The sequence below is a fragment of the Rosa chinensis genome, chromosome 2 (genome assembly GCF_002994745.2).
Source record: "Rosa chinensis cultivar Old Blush chromosome 2, RchiOBHm-V2, whole genome shotgun sequence".
Taxonomy (NCBI): Eukaryota; Viridiplantae; Streptophyta; class Magnoliopsida; order Rosales; family Rosaceae; genus Rosa; species Rosa chinensis.
The window spans coordinates 75,783,117-75,805,071 of NC_037089.1; the positions used below are offsets into that span (position 1 = coordinate 75,783,117).

Consider the following 21,955-nt stretch of genomic DNA (forward strand, 5'->3'; position numbering starts at 1 on the left):
AGATTTGAATATGAGAGCTCTTTATTTAAAATCTTATGACAATTCCACCCATGCTTTCTTTTATATTGTCAAAATAATGAAATAAAACATTATATCCTTGTTTTGACATAAGTATTTTTTCTAAATATTTAATATATGTTTACTTTTTTTTGGAGAATATCATGTCGATATATTAATACTCAGGCCAGAAAGGACTATTACATATCCTCCCTCTACCATCTCTGGGTAGAAAAAGAGTTTGTGGTAAACGACAGTGATACATAGATTAGGTCCGATCATTTGACGGTACCCATGCTCACTTATTTAAGCAAGCCTATACACTATGAAAAAACATAGGAAATAAGCAAGCTTAAGGTAAAAACTCATAGTTGCCCTAAAAAAATAGGAAATTAATTAGAAAGCAAAAAAATAACTAAATAGAATAGCCCACAAGGGCAGCCCATAGAAAAGCCACGACCCAAGCCCAGCAGGTGGATCAGCACCCAGACCAAATTTTCCCCTCCTCCACGTTCTTGTAGCACGTACAGCAGGCATCCCTGCCTTCGGTCTAGCCTGCCATGACACCCACGTCGCCTGCAACAACGCCGCCACGAACATCAACCCCACGACCACACCGCCACGACCAACCTCCCAAGTTCCATCTCTGTACATCCCACTGCCGCGCATCGAAGGCTCTAAATCAGTACCCCACTACCTCAACAAACCTGCCGGGCGACAGCAAACTTTTCAGACCACCGGAGCCATAGCCTCAAGACATTCCCGTCTGGCCGCACTCTACACACAGTGACGAAGCCAGAGGCTTGCCACGGGCAGGAGTCGCCAGACGAGCGATGAGATGGAAACTGGAAAAATCTAGTTTTGGGTAGGGTTGGAGGCGGTTGTATTTGTCTTATGGTAACAGATCCAGAAAAATAATTAAATATATGTTTATTAATAAAGACTAATCTCATAATAATACAACTATAGAATGAAGGAAAGAACAATAGATACTAAATCTTTATTATATTAATAAAGATTAATCTCACAATAATATGCTAAAAACAATATATTTTGAGTTTTTTTCTTTCTTTCTTATAGTGGAATATAAAAAATTATTAGAAATCTAATCTTAAAAAGCTAAGATTAAGAAAAACGTTGTAGAACTTAATTTATTTTAATTTTCTAAATAGTTAAATGAAATTAATTTTTATTTGTTCAAATTAAGATTTTAAAATCGTGCTTTATAGTAGGTAGGCACAAGCACGGCCCGACACGATATGGGCTCGGGCCATGGGCCGGACCGGGCTTAATGTTTAAGTAAATGGGCCGGCACGATAATAAACGGGTTGGCCCAAGCATGGCACGAAGCACGACTAGGCCCGCTTAAAATGGACCGGGCCGGGCCGGCCCGTATGCCACCTCTAAATTTGCCTTTGTCTTGCAGCCATTCTGGTGTCGGATCTTCGCGTAGCGGACTTGTCTGCTTGTGGCTTCTCCAGTGCCTCGCCCACAACACCGAAGCCTAGTTTCTAGTCTCGCCTGTGCTCGGTGCCCCTACTGAGCTGCCTCATTCCTAAGCCATTTCCCCAGCGTAGCTCAAACCAAACTCCGAGCTTGAGGTACCCTGCTATGAAAGTCTTCCTCTTTTCCCTTCTTAGTCATCTAACATTCTGCGACGTCGACCTAGACGTCATGAAGTTTCCTTCACAATGACCAAGACTAACGTCGAGATTAGCGCCGACGTCGAGGTCGACGCTGAGGTTATTGAGAAAGACGTCACTGATGTCGAGGTCGACACGAACGTCAAAGTCGAGGTCTATAGCCAGTGCTTTGATGTTTTGTCCAATCTATAAATGTTCCATCGAAGGATTTAATGCATTTAGTGACATTGTTATCATAGCGGATCAGTATGTCTTATTTTTGGTAAGCCAGATGAAGGATCATTTTCAAGGGTATAGACTCCACAGCTTCACGGTTAATCAAGCTTAATTTACCATGTACTCAATGGCGTAAGCGTAACTTTATATAGATGGGGGCGACAAAGAAAAAAAAAACGATAACCAAACCAATTAATGAAACTTTTAGGGTTAAATACTGTTTACTCCATGAACTTTTACTCCAAAAATACTTCAGTTCCTGTCCTTCTAATTTCACACGTTTACTCCCTGTACTCTCAATTTTGGACTGATAGGTCCATTCCGTTACTCTCCTTTCAAAAACTCCGTCAAATAGCTGACATGGCAATCTCTTTTACACTCAAATGTCCATTATACCCTCGCTTCCTTTTTTTATTTCCTAAATTTTTTCTTCTCTTTTTCTTAATTTATTTTAAATATTTTTCTCTCTTTTTTATTTTTTTTATTTACTGCTTACCATCTCTCCAAAACCCCCAACCTCTTCTGTCTCCCAACCATCACCTCCCCACCCACATTTCCCGATCTCAACTCACACAACTCATACACAAAATCAGAAAATCAAAACTTAGAAAATTTTCATGTTCTTGAACCAAATCCAAATAAAAAAGAATAAGAAAAACTGAAATAGTTCTTCTCCCAAACCTAGATCGATTAGACAAAATGCAAAGAAAATCAAAACAATCCCAACAACAATCCATGAGCTCCATCAAACTTTGCTCAAAACCTTCTTCAAAAACCCCAGTACCATTTAATCCCAATCTCAGGCCAAACAGCTCCATGCCAAAATCTTCTTAAATTCACTTACCAAAACCTCCACATTAATCTTCTTCTACCTTGACATCGACCTGCTTCAGAAGAAAACCCGACACCCGGAAGACCGAGAATTCGGAGGCCCATGAAATGGTTTGTATGCTCATCAGAAGCTTCAGCGATATAGAGCCTCAGGGGATTCAATTCTTCTTCTTCTTTAGCTTCAAACTTGATTTGGGTGGGTCTCTGTAGGCAAGTTCGGCGACAGAATGGGTAAGGCAGAGTGGTCGAAGGTAGGGATGGAGGCGGTGGAGGTGGTGCTGCTTCCACTCGGTAGTCAACAAGTGTTTTCTAGCGTTTGATCGGCCGATGGGTTTGGGGCTATTTTCCGGTGGCGCCTAAGAAAAGACGACGTGGGGATTTGACCCTGAATCCAGTTCCTCCATGTCCGACATCGGTTGAGACCCATATTGATCTTTTTTATCAAAGAGCTCCGAAATTAAATGAATCGGAGAAGCTGCAGGAGTCTGATCTGCTACAACGACCTTGCTCGGGACTTTGGTGCCTTGGGGTTAGATGGGTTTTGGTAGAGGTATGAGTGAGAAGTGTGGGCTGGTTTGGCTTAGGTTAGGGGGGATAAACAGAAGAAAAAGAGAGAGATGGAAGAAGAAGAGAAAACAGAAAAGAAAGGAAATAAAAAAAAAGAATTGAGGGTATAATGGACATTTGAGAGTGGAAGAGATTGCCACGTCAGCTATTTGACGGAGTTTTTGGACGGAGAGTAATGGAATGGACCTATCGGTCCAAAATTGAGAGTACATGGAGTAAACATGTGAAATTAGAAGGACATGGACTGAAATGTTTTTTAAGTAAAAGTTCAGGGAGTGAACAATATTTAACCCAAACTTTTAATTTGCTTATATTTTCATTCAATACATTTCCCTGCATATTCAAAAATAATTAGCATATATCCCAAGCTCCCAGCACACAAAACATTTTCCAGCACACTGAACATTTGCAATCAATTATCCCAATATAGAAAAACATTCAATACATTTTCTGACAAAACAAACTTCCAGCACGAAAACAAAGGAAAGTAACAAACTTAAACAATATTCGATCCTATTAGTGAACAAAATCCTGTAGTAGTGGAATCGAAAAAAAAAAAAAACATAGTCGATTATGAACTAATTCATGAACCCATGCCAGTTCGTAAGATCCTCGATCTAAATTGGAAATATAAGGGAAATAGCTAACATGGACAACAACAACTAGGGGTGGGCATTTTAACCCGGAAACCCGAAAACCCGGTCCGGACAGCCTGGTTCGGGCCGGGCTTTAGAAAAAAAAAAGATAAAAATTTAAGGCCCGGACCGTTTAACAATAAAACGAGCCGGTCTTGGGTTCTGAGATATTGTAGCTTGAAAGCTCGGAGAAAAGCCCGAATTAATGTATAATACTATAATTGTATAAAACTATATAACTATATATGCCTCAAAGTTTTGACCACTTCATTCGAGCTGATGTGGTCGTTGACTCGTTTCTGAGTTTCTCTCTACTCTCTATTCTTCGAAGAAACTAGGGTTTCCTCTAACCCTAAATTTCCAATCCCAGCCGGCCTAACCTCTGAGTCTGTTCCAAAATCCCAATCCATTTCAACCCCAACAAAATCCCAATCCATTTCAACCCCAACAAAATCCCAATCCATTTCAAACCCCAATCTTTATTTTCTAATCCTAAATCCTAAGTTTCAATCAGAAATCTTGAAGAAGTGAAAAGCTGAATTCGTCTAAATGGAAGCGTCTGGGACATAGAGTTCGGTGCCAGCAACGACGGCAAGTCAGGCGACTGAGGGAGGTGAGGCGAGTGTGGCGGTTGATAAAGGTAAGGCGAGTCACTCAACTTTGAAGAACCCCGTGAAGAGAAAGAGGGAGGATGGTTCGAGTCAGAATAGTAGTTGCCGGTCCGCGATTTGGGAGCATTTTGAGAAGTTTGACTAACCAATAACAAAATTGGTGGATGGGAAGGAAGAGGTAATCGGACACTCTAGCAAAGCCAAATGTATGTATTGTTTTACTATTTTCAAAGCTGATTCCTCTTATAATGGTACTTCAACTTTTAGATGTCATATTGAGAATGTGTGTAAACAATATCCTGGTAGAACTGATTTGGAAGATGGGCAGAAGATTTTGAATAGTGAAGGGACGAGTAACTCTGTAGTGATGAGACAGTGGAGTCCAGAAGCTTGTACAGATGTTGTTGTTATGATGATAGTTATGGATGAGTTGCCTTTTAATCATGTAGAAAAGGAAGGGTTTAAGTATTTTTGTTCGGTTGCCATTCCTCGATGGTAAATTCCTAGCAGAAGGGCTATTGTTAGGAAATTCTCAGAGATGTATGATGCTAAGAAAAAGGAGCTTAGGAGTGAGTTGAGTAAACACAGAATTTGTCTCACGACTGATACTTGGGCATCGCTACAAAATGTGAATTACATGGTGTTGACAACACATTTTATCGATATGGGGTGGAATTTTCACAAAAGGATATTGAACTTTTGTGTGATTCCTAATCATCATGGCACCACCATTGAAAATTCTGGAAACCTGCTTGGTTAGTTGGATGAAGGATAAAGTGATGTCCATTTCAGTTGATAATGTTGCTGCCAACAAGCATGCAGTGGAGTATGTTCGAAAGAAGATGATGAATTGGACAGTTCCACCTATTTTGGGAGGCCATCATATACATGTAAGGTGCTTAGCTCACATTTTGAACCTCATAGTTAGATCCGGTTTGTCTATTTTGGACAAGTCGGTGGTAAGTATTAGAAATGCAGTGAGGTATGTGAGGTCTTCATCTTCTAGGCTTGACACGTTCAAGATGTGTGTTGAAAAAGAGATATTAGATGTTAGGAAAGTTTGCATTCTTGATGTTCCAACTAGGTGGAACTCTACATTTTTAATGTTGGAGACAGCGATGGAGTTGAGAAAGGCCTTTGATAGGTTAGCTGAAGAGGAAGAGGGAAAGTATTCCAGCTATTTCGATGAAGATGAAGACCTTATGAGTTTTCTATGAGGTTACATTGAGGATAAGTGCTACAATGAAGCCGACTGCCCAAGCAGCTTTCCATGACATTGTTTCAATAGAGTGCGAGATTAATGGCCTATTTTTGAAGCCCGGAATGGCTTATCACAATGAAATAGAATCATTGATGGCTCGGATGGCAGTGAAGATGAAAAATAAGATTGAAAAATATTTTGGCAACGTTGATGATGTCAATCAGCTTCTTTTGGTTGCCTTAGTTCTTGAACCGCGGTATAAACTTCACAATGTCGGTTCTGCAGGAGAATGTTGGGAATGGAAGATGGTGAGGTTAAAGTAAAGGAAAGAAAGCTCAAAGAACTGATAGTGGCCATGACTGATATCTATGCAGCTTTAACCTCAACCCCAAAACAGAAGGTAGCCACCACTGAAATGCAGTCTGTTAGGAGTGTCCACAGAGGTGTGAGTGGAAAAATGGCCGAGATGATGGAAAATTGGGATAAGGAACTGGCGGAGTCTGATGAAGTTGTGGTGGAGTCTGAAGTTAATCGATACCTTATTGATCCCTTTGAAAAGTCTAAAGATGGGGAACCTTTGGAATTTTGGACTAGTGGAAGCACAATGGGCCAAAATATCCTAACTTGCAAGCTGTGGCAGGAGATGTGCTAGCCATTCAAGTCTCCACAGTAGCTTATGAGTCATGCTGTAGCACAAGCAAGCGAGTAATTGATCCACATAGGTGTTCCTTAACTCCTAGAATTGTTGAAGCCCTTATATGCTTGCAAAATTGGCTTAAGAGTTCGGGAATAATGGCTCTAGAGTATGTTCCAACTCTTGAGGAGGTGCAAGTCTATGAAGAGATTGAGAAAAGTATCTTTCAATGTCTTGATTTGTCATTGACTTCTCTTAATTTTGTCCAGTTGCTAGCTTTTCCAGTTGGTAACTTTCTATATTTTGAACTTGCAGATTATCAAAATAGAACACCAATGGTATATACGACATTGGATTATCAAAATAGAACCCGTGCCCAGGCCTAACAGCAACAAGGCCCATTACACATACTTGGGAGTTGAAAACTGAAGGCTAAATTGCAGACTGAGATGTGGGTAAATCGAATGATGATTCATGATTTCATTCTATAAAGACAACATGAATAGCATAAAACAGGCTTATTGCGGACAAGCAATTTTTTCTATTTTGAGAGTAGTATGTGGTATGTGGTCAAAACAAGGAAACAGAATCAATATGTTTACTTTATTCATTCAATTATCATGGTGTTGAATCAATGAGGCTAGTACTAATTAGTACCTTCAAAAAGAGTATCAAAGTTGAGAGATTAATCATTTTATAGAAGGGTGGTGTTATTCATACGGGTGGTGTTATTCATACACTCATCTATACTATTATTAAGAGAAGGTTTGTTAGCCAAAATCAAAAATTTTGACAGAAATGACCTTAAGAGATTAAAATATTTTGAGAATTAATTAAATTACAACCGCTATTACGACAATTACAAATTATATTTTTATTAATAAAAATAAACAAAATAAATCTCACAACCCACTTTTTTCTCCCACTAACTTTTTTTTGCAATAACCGTTTTCTTCCATTATCTTTTCTTTTTTATTTTCTGAAGAAAAAAAATATTACTTGCACATGCAAAGCATGTGTGGAGGAAGGCTCTATTCACACACCTCTATTTATCTATTACTTTAATTTTTTTTATTTTTTTTTACAAATTACTCTAACTATCATCCATTTCTTTTTTTTCTTTTTTCTTTTTAACAAGTCAATCATCCTCAAATTTCAAACCTTTATTTTTCTGCAGACACAGAGAACTTCAAAACTCTTCGCGATTTGCTTCTTTTTTTTTTTTATCAAACCAGAGTAACTATAGTGTTGTACTGTTGTAGTATAAAGTACTGGTGGTATCATGAAATTTTGCTGAGGTAATCATTCTACATGATTTAGAAGGTGCTGACTAACATTGTTGACAATTGTATGTTCAATCATATTTTGATTATAAAGCCTTGCATAGTACATTCTTATTATTGTTTTCTGTTTTTGCTACATTGGACATAGATTAAAAGGTTGAAAAAAATTAGCCATATCATTGATACGCCCAAAATAGGCGCTCAACTTAACCCTGCAAGAATGTCAATTGTCAGTATAGAATAGGTAGGGATCGTTCTAGCCGGGGATTGAGGGTAACTTTATAATTCACACAAAAGAAAACAAAACTAAACTAACTAAAGCACGTACAAAACAAATAACAAAACTAAACAAAACAGAAAAGTCAAATACTAGAAAAGAGAGAAAAATATGGCTGGAAACAGAAGGGGATAGAAAGGTGGTCTGCAATCCTAAGAGAAAAAGATGGCAGGAAACATAAGGGGATAGAAAGGGGCTCTGCAATCCTAAACAAGAACAATATTTTGGGGTTTTTGGTTTTTAACGAAAATAAAAGATAATTTAAAAGAAAAACGATTTTTATTTTAGGTTTTGAGAAAATAAGATGGAGAACATGTTAGAGACTTGGAAATCCACCGCCAATTACTTTCAAACAATGTTAAGTTAACCTAGATTCAATTACTAAGGTGTGTACAGAAACCAACCAAGAAACAAGTCGGAGCAGATCATGTCCCTTATTAATGTTTCCCTAAATACTTAGTCTACGTGAATGCACAATAGCTAAGCCTATCAAACATGCAATCAAGGTATAGAACACTATCCTATCAACAACACATATAGTGTCAACACATTTGAAGCATTAAGATCTCATGGAAACGATTGATTATAGAGTTGCAGTCTAGTGTGGAACGCCTACCTAGCAAGCTCTTCTAGTTGTTTAAACATCAGCTTTTGTCCAAAGCCTTGCATACTTGTGGATTAGAAAACAAGACGATTAGGTGAATTATTTTCTAAATCCTAGCTCCAATTACATGCAGATATCCTAAGTGTCGACCCAAAGAACATAAACACATAAAAGTTTTCAATCAAGCAGAAATAAACAACCAATTCACACCAAAGATCAAGAAACTAAATTTAAACAAACATATGTTCTACATAATTGGGGCTTCAAACCTTGCCCCTAACAAAAATTAACTAGCCACACATCGTCTGAAATTCAACAAAGAATAACATAAGTATTAGATTACAAGATGATAAAAACCGTAAAAGGGAGAGTATGAGAGCCACGAATTCACTTTTAGGCAGCCTTGGATGCAAGGCTGCAAGCACTCCTTCAAGATAGGGCACGGCTAAGCTTGATGGAAGATGGAGGATGGTTTGCATGCACTAGGGTACTAGTGCTCTTGAAGACTTGGGAATTTCAAGACTTTGTGTACTAGGGTTTGGGAGCAGAAGATGGCGCTGTTGGATCCTCATTTTCAACGTGTTCAGAGCCTTTATATATGTAGAATACACAGCCCAAGTTTCCTTTTCCAATTCTGCTTCGAAAACCTCCCCTAGTTGCTTGAAGATTACTCTAATTGGTGCACAATTAAATCTTGAGGAATCATTCTAGGACTCTCCTTCATATTTTCAGCAGCAATAACCTTCCAAAAATGCACGCAAAATCCGTCCAAAGAAGATTTCTGCCAAACTGTCCTATTTTGACTTGGATTCAATTTCTGACTCTGAAGCTTCCTTGTTGGACAAGGAACGACTTCGTCTCGCCATTTTTCTAGATGGTTCTTGACCCCCACATGTTCTATGACATCCCATATTCTATATTTATCAATAACCTTCTGGAAAAACTCCAAGAAAATCGCCGGAAAAGATCTCCAAAAAAGCTTCGTGAAAAGCTGACAGTTTCTGCCTTATCGGGAAGCCTACTTTGACTTTGATTTCCTGCTGTCTCATTGACGCTTATGACCAGTTCTTTAGCTGTAGTTGAAGTATAACATCATGTCTTCAAGGATCGCTGGCCCTTTCTTCAAAGGTGCATCTGGAAGAGTGCAAGAATTGCTCCTCAACACAGTTCCCAGAAAGCTGATTCTGAAACTGCAGTTTCTGCTTTGCAGCAACTGTTTTGTACAATGAATTCCGTGGACTTCCCTTGTAATTTTTGGCCAAAAGGTTGATCAAACTTGGTCCTTTGCATCAGTACTTCATGATCCATGGTTCGTTGCTCCATTTCAGCTCTTATTTATCTTGAATCACTCCACGAACTACCTAAAAAGAAAACAAAGTTAAAACTGACTTTTTAAAGAAAATAGCTAAGAAAAATGTAAAGGATTGCATATTATATTTGTAGCATTTTATGCTTCTATCAATCATCACTCTACAAAATGTTTTATTCCACTAGTGAAACAGTGACTAAAACACTAGGAATGTTATCTTGAATCAACGTTGCTTAATCAGAGGTGAGAGGTTTTGAATTTCCTTTAGTTTAATTAGTTGATATGCTTACACCTTTGTTCAGTTTTGTATAGCAGTCATAACATACCTAAATCCCCAAACTCAGTTACATAGTGATTTTTCATCTTAACCCTAAACTTTGCCACACTAATTGTAGAACTTTTGACATATTGCACTTTGTCCTGCCCATTAGTTTTTTTTTTTCTAATCAGCAATGACATTCACGAGAAAAATTGCTTTATTGTATAATGATGTTTAATTCATGCTTGACTTGCCAAATATAAAAAGGAAAAAAGAAAGAGAAACATAATTACAAGAAAGGTAGTTAGGGTAATAGCACCACCCTTATAGAAGTTGAAAAGTGTAATATATATACATATATATATATATATATATATATTGACTAAACACTGTTTAGTCCTTGAGCTTTTAACCATAAAACACTTCAGTCCCTGACCTTCTAATTTCACACATTTAATCCCTGTACTTCAAAATTTCAGACCAATAGGTCCTTACCGTTTAAAAGTTGAGGCGAAATGTCTATTATGCCCTTAGTTCTTTTTTTTTAAAATTAATTTTCTTTTTTTTTTAGAAAATGAATTTTTTTCCCCTTTCTTTCTTTCTGTTTGAAAAAAAAAAGAATAAAAAAAAAAAGAGAAATGAATAAATTTATTTTAAAAAAAAGAATTGAGGGCATAATAGACATTTCGCCGCGACTTTTAGACGGCAAAGAGTTATTGGTCTGAAATTTTGAAGTATATGAACTAAACGTGTGAAATTAAAAGATCAGGGACTGAAGTGTTTTATGGTCAAAAGCTCAAAGACTAAACAATATTTAATCCTATATATATGACCATTTAAAATGGTTTTGCGTTATATATGAGATACTTTTTTTTAATTGAAATTGCTTAGATATCTTATGGATTTATCTCGCCATTTACTCTTCGTTTCTAACATTGTACTATTGTAGGAGAAATGTAAGACAGGGGAAGGATATATGATAACCCTGAAATTACGATTACCAACACCTCAACTTTAATGCAAACTAGCAATTATGCCCGCGCGATGCTGCGGGTATATTACTAATGCATTATAAGACAGCGATTACAAATATTGATGCATTCTAAGCTAAAGGGTTCTTTTATACATTCTAAAATCTGGTTTCCTGACCAGATGTGTATTTATAATTTTGCAATTAGGATAACTAAACTACCTTTAGCTAAAAATGGTTACACTTGGCTTTTGGATTTCCAAAATGGGTTCAAAGCGATAAGAGTATACGTGTTTGTGTGAAAAGGGCTTGGCCAAACCAGCTACTTCACATTAGCTTGCATCCTTGGCGAGGGGAAACAAGTCGTTTTCCTTTCTTCCACCTTATCATCTGCCCATTGTTGTTCAAGTTCAGTTTCTACCTGCCACAGAATCACCAAAATTTAAATATTTCAACTCTATGCCTAGCATGTGAAGAAAGTGATTCATTTAGTTACATATAAACCCTTGCCAAAATAAAGACCAGCCTAAACCTACAGTTTCAATCAAGGTTGCTGAAATAAAGCAAAGAGCTAACTCTAGAGGTCTAATACCACCCAACTCGTGCAGCAACTATTCAATTATATACGAATGCAATTGCAATAACCATTTACCACCAGAATGCAGAAAATCAGAAAATGCAGAAAACTAAACCAATCCACAACACAAAAAAACATAGAAAGAAAAAACATGGTCTTCAAATTGTCATGAACTTTCTGTGCAAGGATGAAAACCATCTATGATGTTGCCCCTGTATTCTTATTGATTCTACTAAACTAAACCGTCACCAAGTTTTCATAATGGTCAACGTTTATAATCTAAAACTTTGCTTGTAAAATTGAGAAAGTATAAATTTGAAGAACTCAAAACAATCTATGAACTAAACTATACATCCATAGAAACTAAGTGCCTAAAGTTTACATCAATCTGAAGGAAAAAAAAATATAAAAAAAACATTGGAAGACAATTAATTTTACTGGAAGATAATTGAATTATTGAAATTAAGAGTACCAAGTAGATGCTATCTTTAGAGGAGGCACCTGTTTTTTTACAGGATGTCCTTTATCAGGATTATTGTAATATTATTAGGAGCGCTAGGGGTACAGGTGTTATGTCCCCCCTATGCGACGTTATGAAATAAATAATAATATAGGCGTGGGGATGAGCCTCCCAGCTTCATTTGGTTCCAAACCCTTTAAAAAAAAAAAAAAAAAAAACATACCTTGAAACAAAAACAAAATTGATGCGAACATATTTAAGGATCCAAGCCTTGAAACAAAAACAAAATTGATATCATTTTTAACATTGGAAAGCGAACTTTATTGTAAATTGAAGGATCCAAGCTCATCCATTTAATGCAGGCCTCGCAGGCCTTTTTAGGCCTGGCAGGGCTAAGCCTTGCGGGTTTTTTTGGGGCGGGCCTTGCGGGCTTTATTTACAAATAAATCTTTAAAGATAATATTTTTTATAAACTTATATTTATATATCATACACTCCAAAGAGAAACCTCTATCAACTTAAATAAAATGGAAAAACCGACCGTTAGATGAGATTATTATAATAAATTATGAGTGTGATAAAAAATTTAGCCAATTTCACTATATTTTCGAATCCGATCGAATTGGTCAACCGTCGTCACTTGTATGTTTCTTGGTTGACCGATGACATGACGACCGCGAAACGTGCTTATTTTTTCACATCATGTCTGTAAATATTCCATCGATGGATGTGCGTGGACATAAGATAAAAATTTCAATTTTAATTGCAAAGATGTTGGCCTATATCAATTTGTTTTCTAAAGTCGTATGACTTGTATATTGCATTTAAATTGTTGAGGTTCATTCTAAAGCAACCATGAAGTGGAAAATGAATTTAGAGAAATCAACCGCTCGATTGAGAGATTGTAATGTTTTATGGTGATTGTAAAAAATTCAGCTAATTTGATTCTCGTTTCGAATTCGATCAATTAGATCAAATTTAGTTACTTTTATAAACCTATATCTATATATCATACACTCCAAAGAGCAACGCCTATCAATTCAAAGAAAATGGAAAAATGGACCGTTGGATGAGATTATTACAATAAATTATTAGTGTGGTAAAAAATTTAGCCAATTTCACCATATTTTCGAATCCAATCGAACTGGTTAACTGTCGTCACTTGTATGTTTTCTTGGTTGACCGATGACATAACGACCGCGAAACGTGCTTATTTTTTCACATCACGTCTGTAAATATTTCATCGATGGATGTGCGTGGACATAAGATAAAAATTTCAATTTTAATTACAAAGATGTTGGTCTATATTAATTTGTCTCCTAAAGTTGTATGACTTGTATATTGCATTTAAATTGTTGAAGTTCATTTTAATTGTTGAAATTCATTTTAAAGCAACCATCGAAAATGAATTTAGAGAAATCAACCGCTCAATTGAGAGATTGTAATGTTTTATGGTTATTGTAAAAAATTCAGCTAATTTGATTCTCGTTTCGAATTCGATCAACTAGGTCAAATTTAGTTACTCTTATAAACATATATATATATATATATATATATATATATATATATATATCATACACTCCAAAGAGCAACCCCTATCAATTCAAAGAAAATGGAAAAATGGACCGTTGGATGACATTATTACAATAAATTATGAGTGTGGTAAAAAATTTAGCTAATTTCACCATATTTTCGAATCTGATTGAATTGGTCAACCGTCGTCACTTGTATGTCTTCTTAGTTGACTGATGGCATGACGACCGCGAAACGTGCTTATTTTTTTCACATCACGTTTGTAAATATTCCATCGATGGATGTGCGTGGACATAAGATATATAAAAAAAAATTTAATTACAAACACATTGCCCTATACCAATTTTCTTTCTAAAGTTGTATGACTTATACATTGCATTTAAATTGTTGAGGTTCATTCTAAAGCAACCATGAAGTGGAAAATGAATTTGGAGAAAGCAACCGCTCGATGGAGAGATTGTAATGTTTTATGGTAGTTGTAGAAAATTCAGCCAATTTCGTTCTCGTTTCGAATTCGATCAACTAGGTCAAACTTAGTTACTCTTATAAACTTATATTTATATATCCTACACTTCAAAGGGCAACCTCTATCAATTCAAATAAATGGAAAAACCTACTGTTGGATGAGATTATTATAATAAATTATGAGTGTGGTAAAAAATTTAGCTAATTTCACCATATTTTCGAATCCAATTGAATCGGCCAACCGTAGTCATGACATGTAGAATACTAGAATATATATGCACATATTCTATATAGAAGTATGAGAACTTCCAATTTCACCATAAACCAAATTACAACAAACACTACTACACAAAAGGCTTCACACGACGGTTTAAAACTGTCGTCTCACGTTTTGCATTTCCGTGGTCTATCGAGGCGTCGTCTGATGAAACGCTGTCAGACGACGGTTTTTAACCGTCGTATACCGATCATTGGGTCGACGGTTTGTAGCTGACTCCGTCATCTGATGGATCGGCAGATCTACCGACATGCTGTTGACAGGCTGTCGACAGAAATATGTCGTGGTGTGACTTCTATTCATACCACGGTTTTAGATATTTTCCGTGGTGTGACTTCTATTCATTCCACGGTTTTTAGAAATTTGCCGTGGTGTGACTTCTATTCATACCACGGTTTTTAGGATTCCAGCCTTGTCTCTTTGTTGTTCAGAAGTCAGTTTTTATATTCAAAACGTTGTGCAAATTGTATACACACGACAGTGCATGTGTGCTTCACACGACACATATAACTTTAACCGTTGTACAATGACATTTGAGACAATGATTTTTCCTAATAATTGTTGTCTTCATGCGTATCCAACAATGATATCAGTACAAACCGTCGTGTGAATCATAGAAAATTGTTTGATTTTAGCATTTAATTGGGTGAAATTTTGTTGCACTTTGACCCAATAGACGGTGATGATTTTGTCAAAACATAAGCACTCTAGAGATCAATGTAACACAATTAACTGAAAATTCATCATTTATATGCATAAAGCCATCAAATAAGAACATTTCCAAGTATCCTAAACATCACACAACACTACTAGTAAAGAGGAGAAACAAATCAAAGTCAATTTCTAATTCACTAATGTCCTGCTCTCATTAGCTTTCGTCTTCAAAATTAGGCTTCACTTCATAAAATTCGAAGTCTCCATGGCCTAAAAAATAGTAGTAGGTCGGGCTTCCTCGCTGAAAGGATTCGAGGAAGTTGCATTGCTCCAGATACACGACTCAATGTGCATCATGCTGCAAACAGATATTAATTAACCGTCAGATGACAAATCAGTAGTCACATTCGAAAACACATGAATATGGACATTCTAAACAACCAAAGACAGACCCCTCGTAGTCAATAAAAGTAGCTTCAGCTTGTCCATGATGTACTATGAACCCATCAATAATGAGTTATCACATACAGATCATAATTAGTCTCTGGAACTCTATGAAAATATCAGAAAACAACTCGGATGGAAATACATGCAAGTTGTATCCTAAGTTGTGATAAGTTTGACTTAAGAGATTCAAAAAATATTGGATATCAGCATGTTGCTCGTTAAAACTGATTTAGGTTTGCAATTTAGTCAGAAACTCAAGTACTGACCCAATTAAGCTATTGCTAGATAGACCCAGTTAAGATATTGTTAGATAAATCCCTGAATCCAGCCACATACATACATTAATTTATAAAATTACTGCAGATATATGCGCACATAAAGTCAGCTATTGCTAAGTTGTCAAGCTTGGAATACCTACAGAGATGTAACATGTCAAGATTGGATATACATGAAGTTATCTCTCCTGGCAATCCACTCGAGGACAAGTTCATAATTCCAAGTTTCAAGTAACTCATTAAGTGAATTACGTTGACAGCTAAGTTATAGTTGTGATTCTTGAGTATATAAAAGCATGGTATGTTTAAGCCATGTATGTTTTCAAGCAATGTCTCATAATCTGTCAGGTGTGGATCTGTTTCAAAGCATTACAACCATTGCAGTGAGTGCTCTGATCTATAATCATTCATTGGACTAATTGAAGACTAAAGGAAAACATATGATGGAGGAAGACAATAGAATTACACTTTCAGTTTTAAGAAAAATATAAACAGTTAGCGGTACTGAAGATCGATTCAGAACATAGGGAGAAAAATTTAATAAAATAAAAAGTAAGATATTGAGAACTGGAGAAATTAATAGTTGATCCAAGTGAGAGTGAGATTGCTTACCATCGAAGTTGCCGTCAATGATACGAGTAGCATCATTATAGTTATCCATTGTAAAGACAGCAAAATAGGCATAAAGTTAGTGGCCTAGGCAACTTAGCGTCATTTGTATCTTGAGCCATTTAGAGCTAAAACTCTATATCAGTCTCTGTACGCTGTAGACACATAGTAAAGGCAACGTTACATAAAGAAGAATCAAACAGCAAAAAATTGCAGAACTTTAAACTGTGAATTTAAAATTCTTGATTGCCTAAGTGATCAATATCCATGCTTGAAGATCAAGTACATATGCCAGAACTAAGAATTTATGAAATCTTACATAAATTTTAATTACTCTTTCTCAATATTGGTCGTATTCTACTTGGGCTAAAACTGTACTTCCGATTCTAATACTTTTTCAAAATGGTCCACATTTACATTTTTGTCACAAACAAAGTAACCAAAAGTCCAAAACACAAACACAGCGACTTTTCATCATAATCTGACTCTATAGTTCTTGTCACATTAGTTTTCCACCTGATGAAATTAGAGGAAAAGTTCCCCCTTCTCTCAAACAATGTGAAGGAATAGAAATATTAGCAGACTAAAACAATGGCTTTGTTCAAATTGGCATTAGAAAAGCTACAAGGAAATCAGAGGGAACTATTAGAACTCAAAAATGTATCAAATCTTATTCTGCTTAGTAACATGAAAGAATTCTATAAACAGCTTGACATGAAAACAAGATCTTTTTCGAATTATATAATTGATCCTCCACTTAAAACCGTACACTGGCCCTAAGCTCACAAAATGAGCAAGGATCCAAGGAAAGTGAAAGAATAAGATGCAGGTATATCAATTATTCCATCAGTATAAGAAGCTCTATATTGAACTATATAAACTGGAAACATAAATTAAAAGCAATCAAACTAGATTGCTAGTTATGAAAGCTTCAAGAATCTGATTTCTCTAATTGTGTTTATGCAGGTAATAATGTACTATACATGGTTCATCTCAAATTTCTCTATTTCATGTCATATATACGCAATCTTATTCCCACAATGCTTAATTGTGTTCTCCAACATTAACCTCTGCTCTTCTACAAGTTCCAAGAATCAAATATGATAATCAACAGAACAGAATCCCTGGACTCTAATTATATTCATCTAACAAATGTAATCTAAATGAAATTTACTAAGCAAATTTAAATTCGCTGCTACTGGCATATCTTTTATTCAACTTTCAAAAGACAATGGTGAAAAAAAAGAAAACAACAAGACAAAGAACTGAATCTACAGCCTGTACCTCCTGCTCTATGGCTTCAATTTGATCCCCAATTTTACTTAATCATATTAGCAACGAATCGGTTTGATTGAGCGGCCTAGATTCAAAATCAGAGAGTGAGAGAGAAAGAGTACCTGATGTCGTCGGAAATGGAGTAGACGCGGTAGTGGTGAAGACTGGATTCGACTAGGTCAATCTGTGAAGAACGATAACATTCCCAGAATATGCAATACTATCATTAAAAAAAAAAAAAAAAAACCCTCACAACAACCTACAGCTCTTGGCTTTCTCTCTCACAAGAATGGTTTATGAATCTAGCAATTCCTCCACGATTTGTAGCATCAACCTGCAAGTTTCAGGAAAAAAAAAAACTAATCAATAGGCAATAAACTGCATTGCACAATTGTGCACAACTAGCAGCTTTGAGAAGGGAAGGTTGAAAATGGCTTCCTGAATGCTCCTCACATACAAAGTAGTAAAGAGGAGAAATACTATAGAGCATATGCTGCTTACAATAATTAGAAACAAGCAAAAGAGAGGTTTTGTCTTGACTTTTGATTACTTTAAGGTCAGAGTGCAAATTTCCACAATGACTAGTAAAGAGGAGAACCATGTATGCTGTAATGAGCCCGTTGGACTAACAATTCATGTATTATGCGTGTCGAGATTGTGCTATCTATTATACTTACATGAAAAGAAAAAAGGAAAAAGAACAATAGTGACATCTGAATGAGATGTGTGAAAAGCAGAAAGGAAGAAAAGAAGAAGAAGATAATCACCTTCCAAAAGCCTCCCCAGCAGAACCTATACAAAGAAAAAAAAAATTATATATATATGAATGAGCTAGATCTATGTACATAGCTTGGCACACGAAACAAAAGTACAAATTAAGTGGAGGATTAATATATCAGCAGTGCGTCTCAATAAATTACCTTCCTCCAAGGCTACAGTTTAAGGCTATCAAGAGCCATGGTTTAGGCTTTCGGTTTTCATCAGCCCAACATTTTTGGAACCTAGAAGTTCAGTAAAAAAAATAAAGTTATGATGCAAGCTGCAGTCTATTAGTTAAAGAGGGAAACCAATGCCTAAAAGGAACAAGCACACACTTATTGCTCAGCGTTTCAGCCTGATCCCAGGTATCCAATTTCCATATATCCTTCTTCGTAAGAGGTCTTTGATAGCCAAGCTTCATAAAGGGACTCACCCATGAAAATAATATTCCTGGTAAAAACAGAGAAAATCCAGAGATCAGTTGACAAGTCAGCCATAGCAGCAACAATAACAATATCAGCATTGCAACAAACATCATCAAAGATTATAAATTTCAGGCATAAAGTCTCACTGGAAAATAAGTTGGCATTCCTCTTAGGACAGATTTGCTCTCCACCAGGAAGTGTTTGGTAGGCATCATCAATTGATTCCGTATGGATTGGAGTATAACCAGGATAAGTAAACAAATTTGGTACATGCACAAGCAAAAGTATTCCAAACAAAACCTGCAACGAGGATTATTCCAGTTAAACATTAATAACAAAGGTCTATGAGACTATGAGTGCAAGCAACACTTGGCATCTAACAACTAGATTCTAGTCAAATCACACAAACTTGAATTGTTCTGATTGTAGGCTAACATGTATTGTTATGATTGTAGAGGCTAGTCACAGTCATGATTAACATCTAAAGAGAGAACAGCGCTAGTAACAGTCGAATTACAAGGGACCTCTACTTTTTCTTTTTACTGATTATTAATATGCATCACTTCACACTCTACCAAATTGAAGTTATATCACAATAGTATATACTATATACTATATAGATTATCCTAGCCAATAAAACCCCAGAATACACATCCCAAAATAAGACGAATCATTAAATAGCATTATCATTTCTGAAAACAGTATTAAAATCCTAAGTCTCTCACATATTCAGCTTCGTGATTATGATACCATCAATTCGCCAGAAACACCACCTTAATTTGAAACTGATTAGCAATCAAATCTTCAAGAAAACAACTGGTAGAAGAACATTGCGGCCTTACTTTCTAGTCTATAGTTCCAATTCAGTTACACACCATTCACCATGATCCACATATAAACGGATATGTACAAGTATGGTACACTGCAACAATTACTCTATCAAAAATCCTATTAAGGAGACCAAACAAACAGATAATCAAAACGAAAAACGAATTGCAGAGATTGAAACCGAAACCCTAATAAAGGATACACAATGGTCACAAGCATCAACAAGAAGGATACACAATTCAAAAGGCAAATTCAAGAAAAAATTCAAGAACACCAAGCCCTAAAGATCAGATTTTGAAATCGAACAGATTAGGGGAAATCGAAATTTGAGAGAGATGAAGGAGATAATTGAGACCCCCACCCTAAATTCAAATGCTTCTTCGCTCCATGTCCCTTCCTCAAGCTCGATCCCACTCCCAATCCCATCCCCAAGCTCCGTCTCTCTCTCCGCCGACGCCTCTGCACCTAAACCCTAACCCAACCCCAATCTCATCCTCCTCTCCCGCCGTCACTCTTTGATACCCCAACTCGCTCTCTCACCACCCCCTTCGCATAACTTAGCCGCCTCCACCGCCAGCCCACTCTTCTTCATGACCCTCGTAACGTGACGCCCGAGTTTGTTTTGGGATTGAATTGGGAAGAGATGGGAATGGAAGAAAACTAAAAGTGATGGGATGGGAAGGGAAGCGATCGTCAAGTTTGGTCAAAGAGTGATGGTCCGGTTGGGTTTGTCGAGAAAGGGTTTCTAGCAGAGAGAGTCGACATAGCAGCGGCCGGGCTAATGAGTTTTGCAAATGGGGTATATGCGTTGGTTGCCTCTCTCTCCTAGGGTCATTTTTTGTCTAAGTGTTTTTTTTTGTTGCCGCTTTAATTATATTGGGCTCATTTGGACAGCATCGAGCTCCCTCATTTGATTTATGGACAAGCCCCCTCAGACGATGGTTTTTCATATTTACGTTGTCTGAATGCCTAATTTTAAATTTTCAGTTTGCCTCTTGTTGTTTTCTGGGTGGAGGGAAATGGGTTTGGAGGGAGCGAATGGGGGGAAATATTTGGAGAGAATGTTGGTGGACATGTTTCACTTGCAAACTTATGGATTCATACCACAGTTTTAAACAAACCGTCGTATAACCACTACGTGCTGTGGAAATTTAAGTGCTGCCAATGGTGGAAAATTTGGCACCCTATTTCCATTTTAAACTCACACCACGCTTTCACTTATAAACGTCTTCTGAAATAATTCGTAAGTTTAGCATGAAAAACACCCGTTGGTTGAATTCATATAAGAAGACGGAAATTTTACAACCGTCGTCTCAAAAATGAGAAATGATTCACACCACGGAAAACAGTGTAGCGTCGTATGAGAGGTGTCGTGTGATTCATTTTCTGTAGTAGTGAAATTCACACTCACACAAAGACACACACACACGTATAATATATATATATATATATATATATATATATAAACACACACACATATATAAACATGTCTAAAAGTCCTGGATCTTCAATAATGATGGTGTGGCATACTGAAAATTTTCAAATATATGTGTTGGGCCTTCTAGATGGGCTTTCCGTGCATATTGTAAAAGATGTTGTAGATTCCCGTCCAAGCTGAACTTTCTTCACATAAATTTCCATAACTCCTTGTAGAAAAGTCGGAATTGCAAACCGTAAAATTATTTAGAAACTAGACACATGGGGCTTTCCGTGCATGTAGGGTAAAGCTCCTAATTCCATCTGAGAAGTTCCTAGTAATTCAGCGAAGTTAGGTTCTAGACATGAACTTGTAAAAGATGTTGCAGATTCCCGTCCAAGCTGAACTGCCTCCACTTAAATTGCCATAACTCCTTCTAGAAAGGTTGGAATTACAAACGGTAAAATTTCTCAGAAACTAGACACATGGAGCTTTCCGTGCATATAGGGTACAGCTCCTAATTCCATCCGAGATGTTCCCAGTAATTCAGCGAACTTAGGTTCTAGATATGAACTTGTAAAAGATGTTGCAGATTCCAGTCCAAGCTGAACTACCTTCATTTAAATTACCATAACTCCTTCTAGAAAAGTCTGAATCGCAAACCTTAAAATTTCACAGAAACTAGACACATAGGGCTTTCCGTGCATATAGCGAACAACTCCTAATTCCATCCGAGAAGTTCCCAGTAATGCAGCGAAGTTAGATGTTCTGCACAACAGTTTCTGTGTTAGTTAGCTTAGCTTAGCTTCTTTTCTTCTTTCTTTGAAACACACCTACAAAGACACTAAACTAACATAAATGAACCATAAATAAGGAGAACTAAACATATAAACCAAGAAAAAGAGGCATAGAAATAT

The 21,955-nt window shown here is 36.6% G+C and overlaps 1 protein-coding gene and 1 long non-coding RNA gene across 2 annotated transcripts; one reads left to right on the forward strand and one right to left on the reverse strand.

The window, feature by feature from the left end:
- Positions 1-5,219: 5,219 nt before the first annotated feature.
- Positions 5,220-6,353, forward strand: LOC112185020 (zinc finger BED domain-containing protein DAYSLEEPER-like). The gene is made up of 2 exons (XM_024323235.1): positions 5,220-5,668; positions 5,987-6,353. The coding sequence occupies exons 1-2, from the start codon at positions 5,220-5,222 to the stop codon at positions 6,351-6,353; spliced, it is 816 nt and encodes a 271-aa protein (XP_024179003.1).
- A 9,822-nt stretch (positions 6,354-16,175) lies between these two features.
- On the reverse strand, positions 16,176-20,490 carry LOC121051792. Its single transcript, XR_005806940.1, has 6 exons — positions 19,983-20,490; positions 18,940-19,093; positions 18,704-18,818; positions 18,530-18,610; positions 16,851-18,401; positions 16,176-16,489 (listed from the first exon to the last, which is right to left on the reverse strand). It is a non-coding gene; the product is annotated as an uncharacterized LOC121051792 (long non-coding RNA).
- Positions 20,491-21,955: the final 1,465 nt, after the last annotated feature.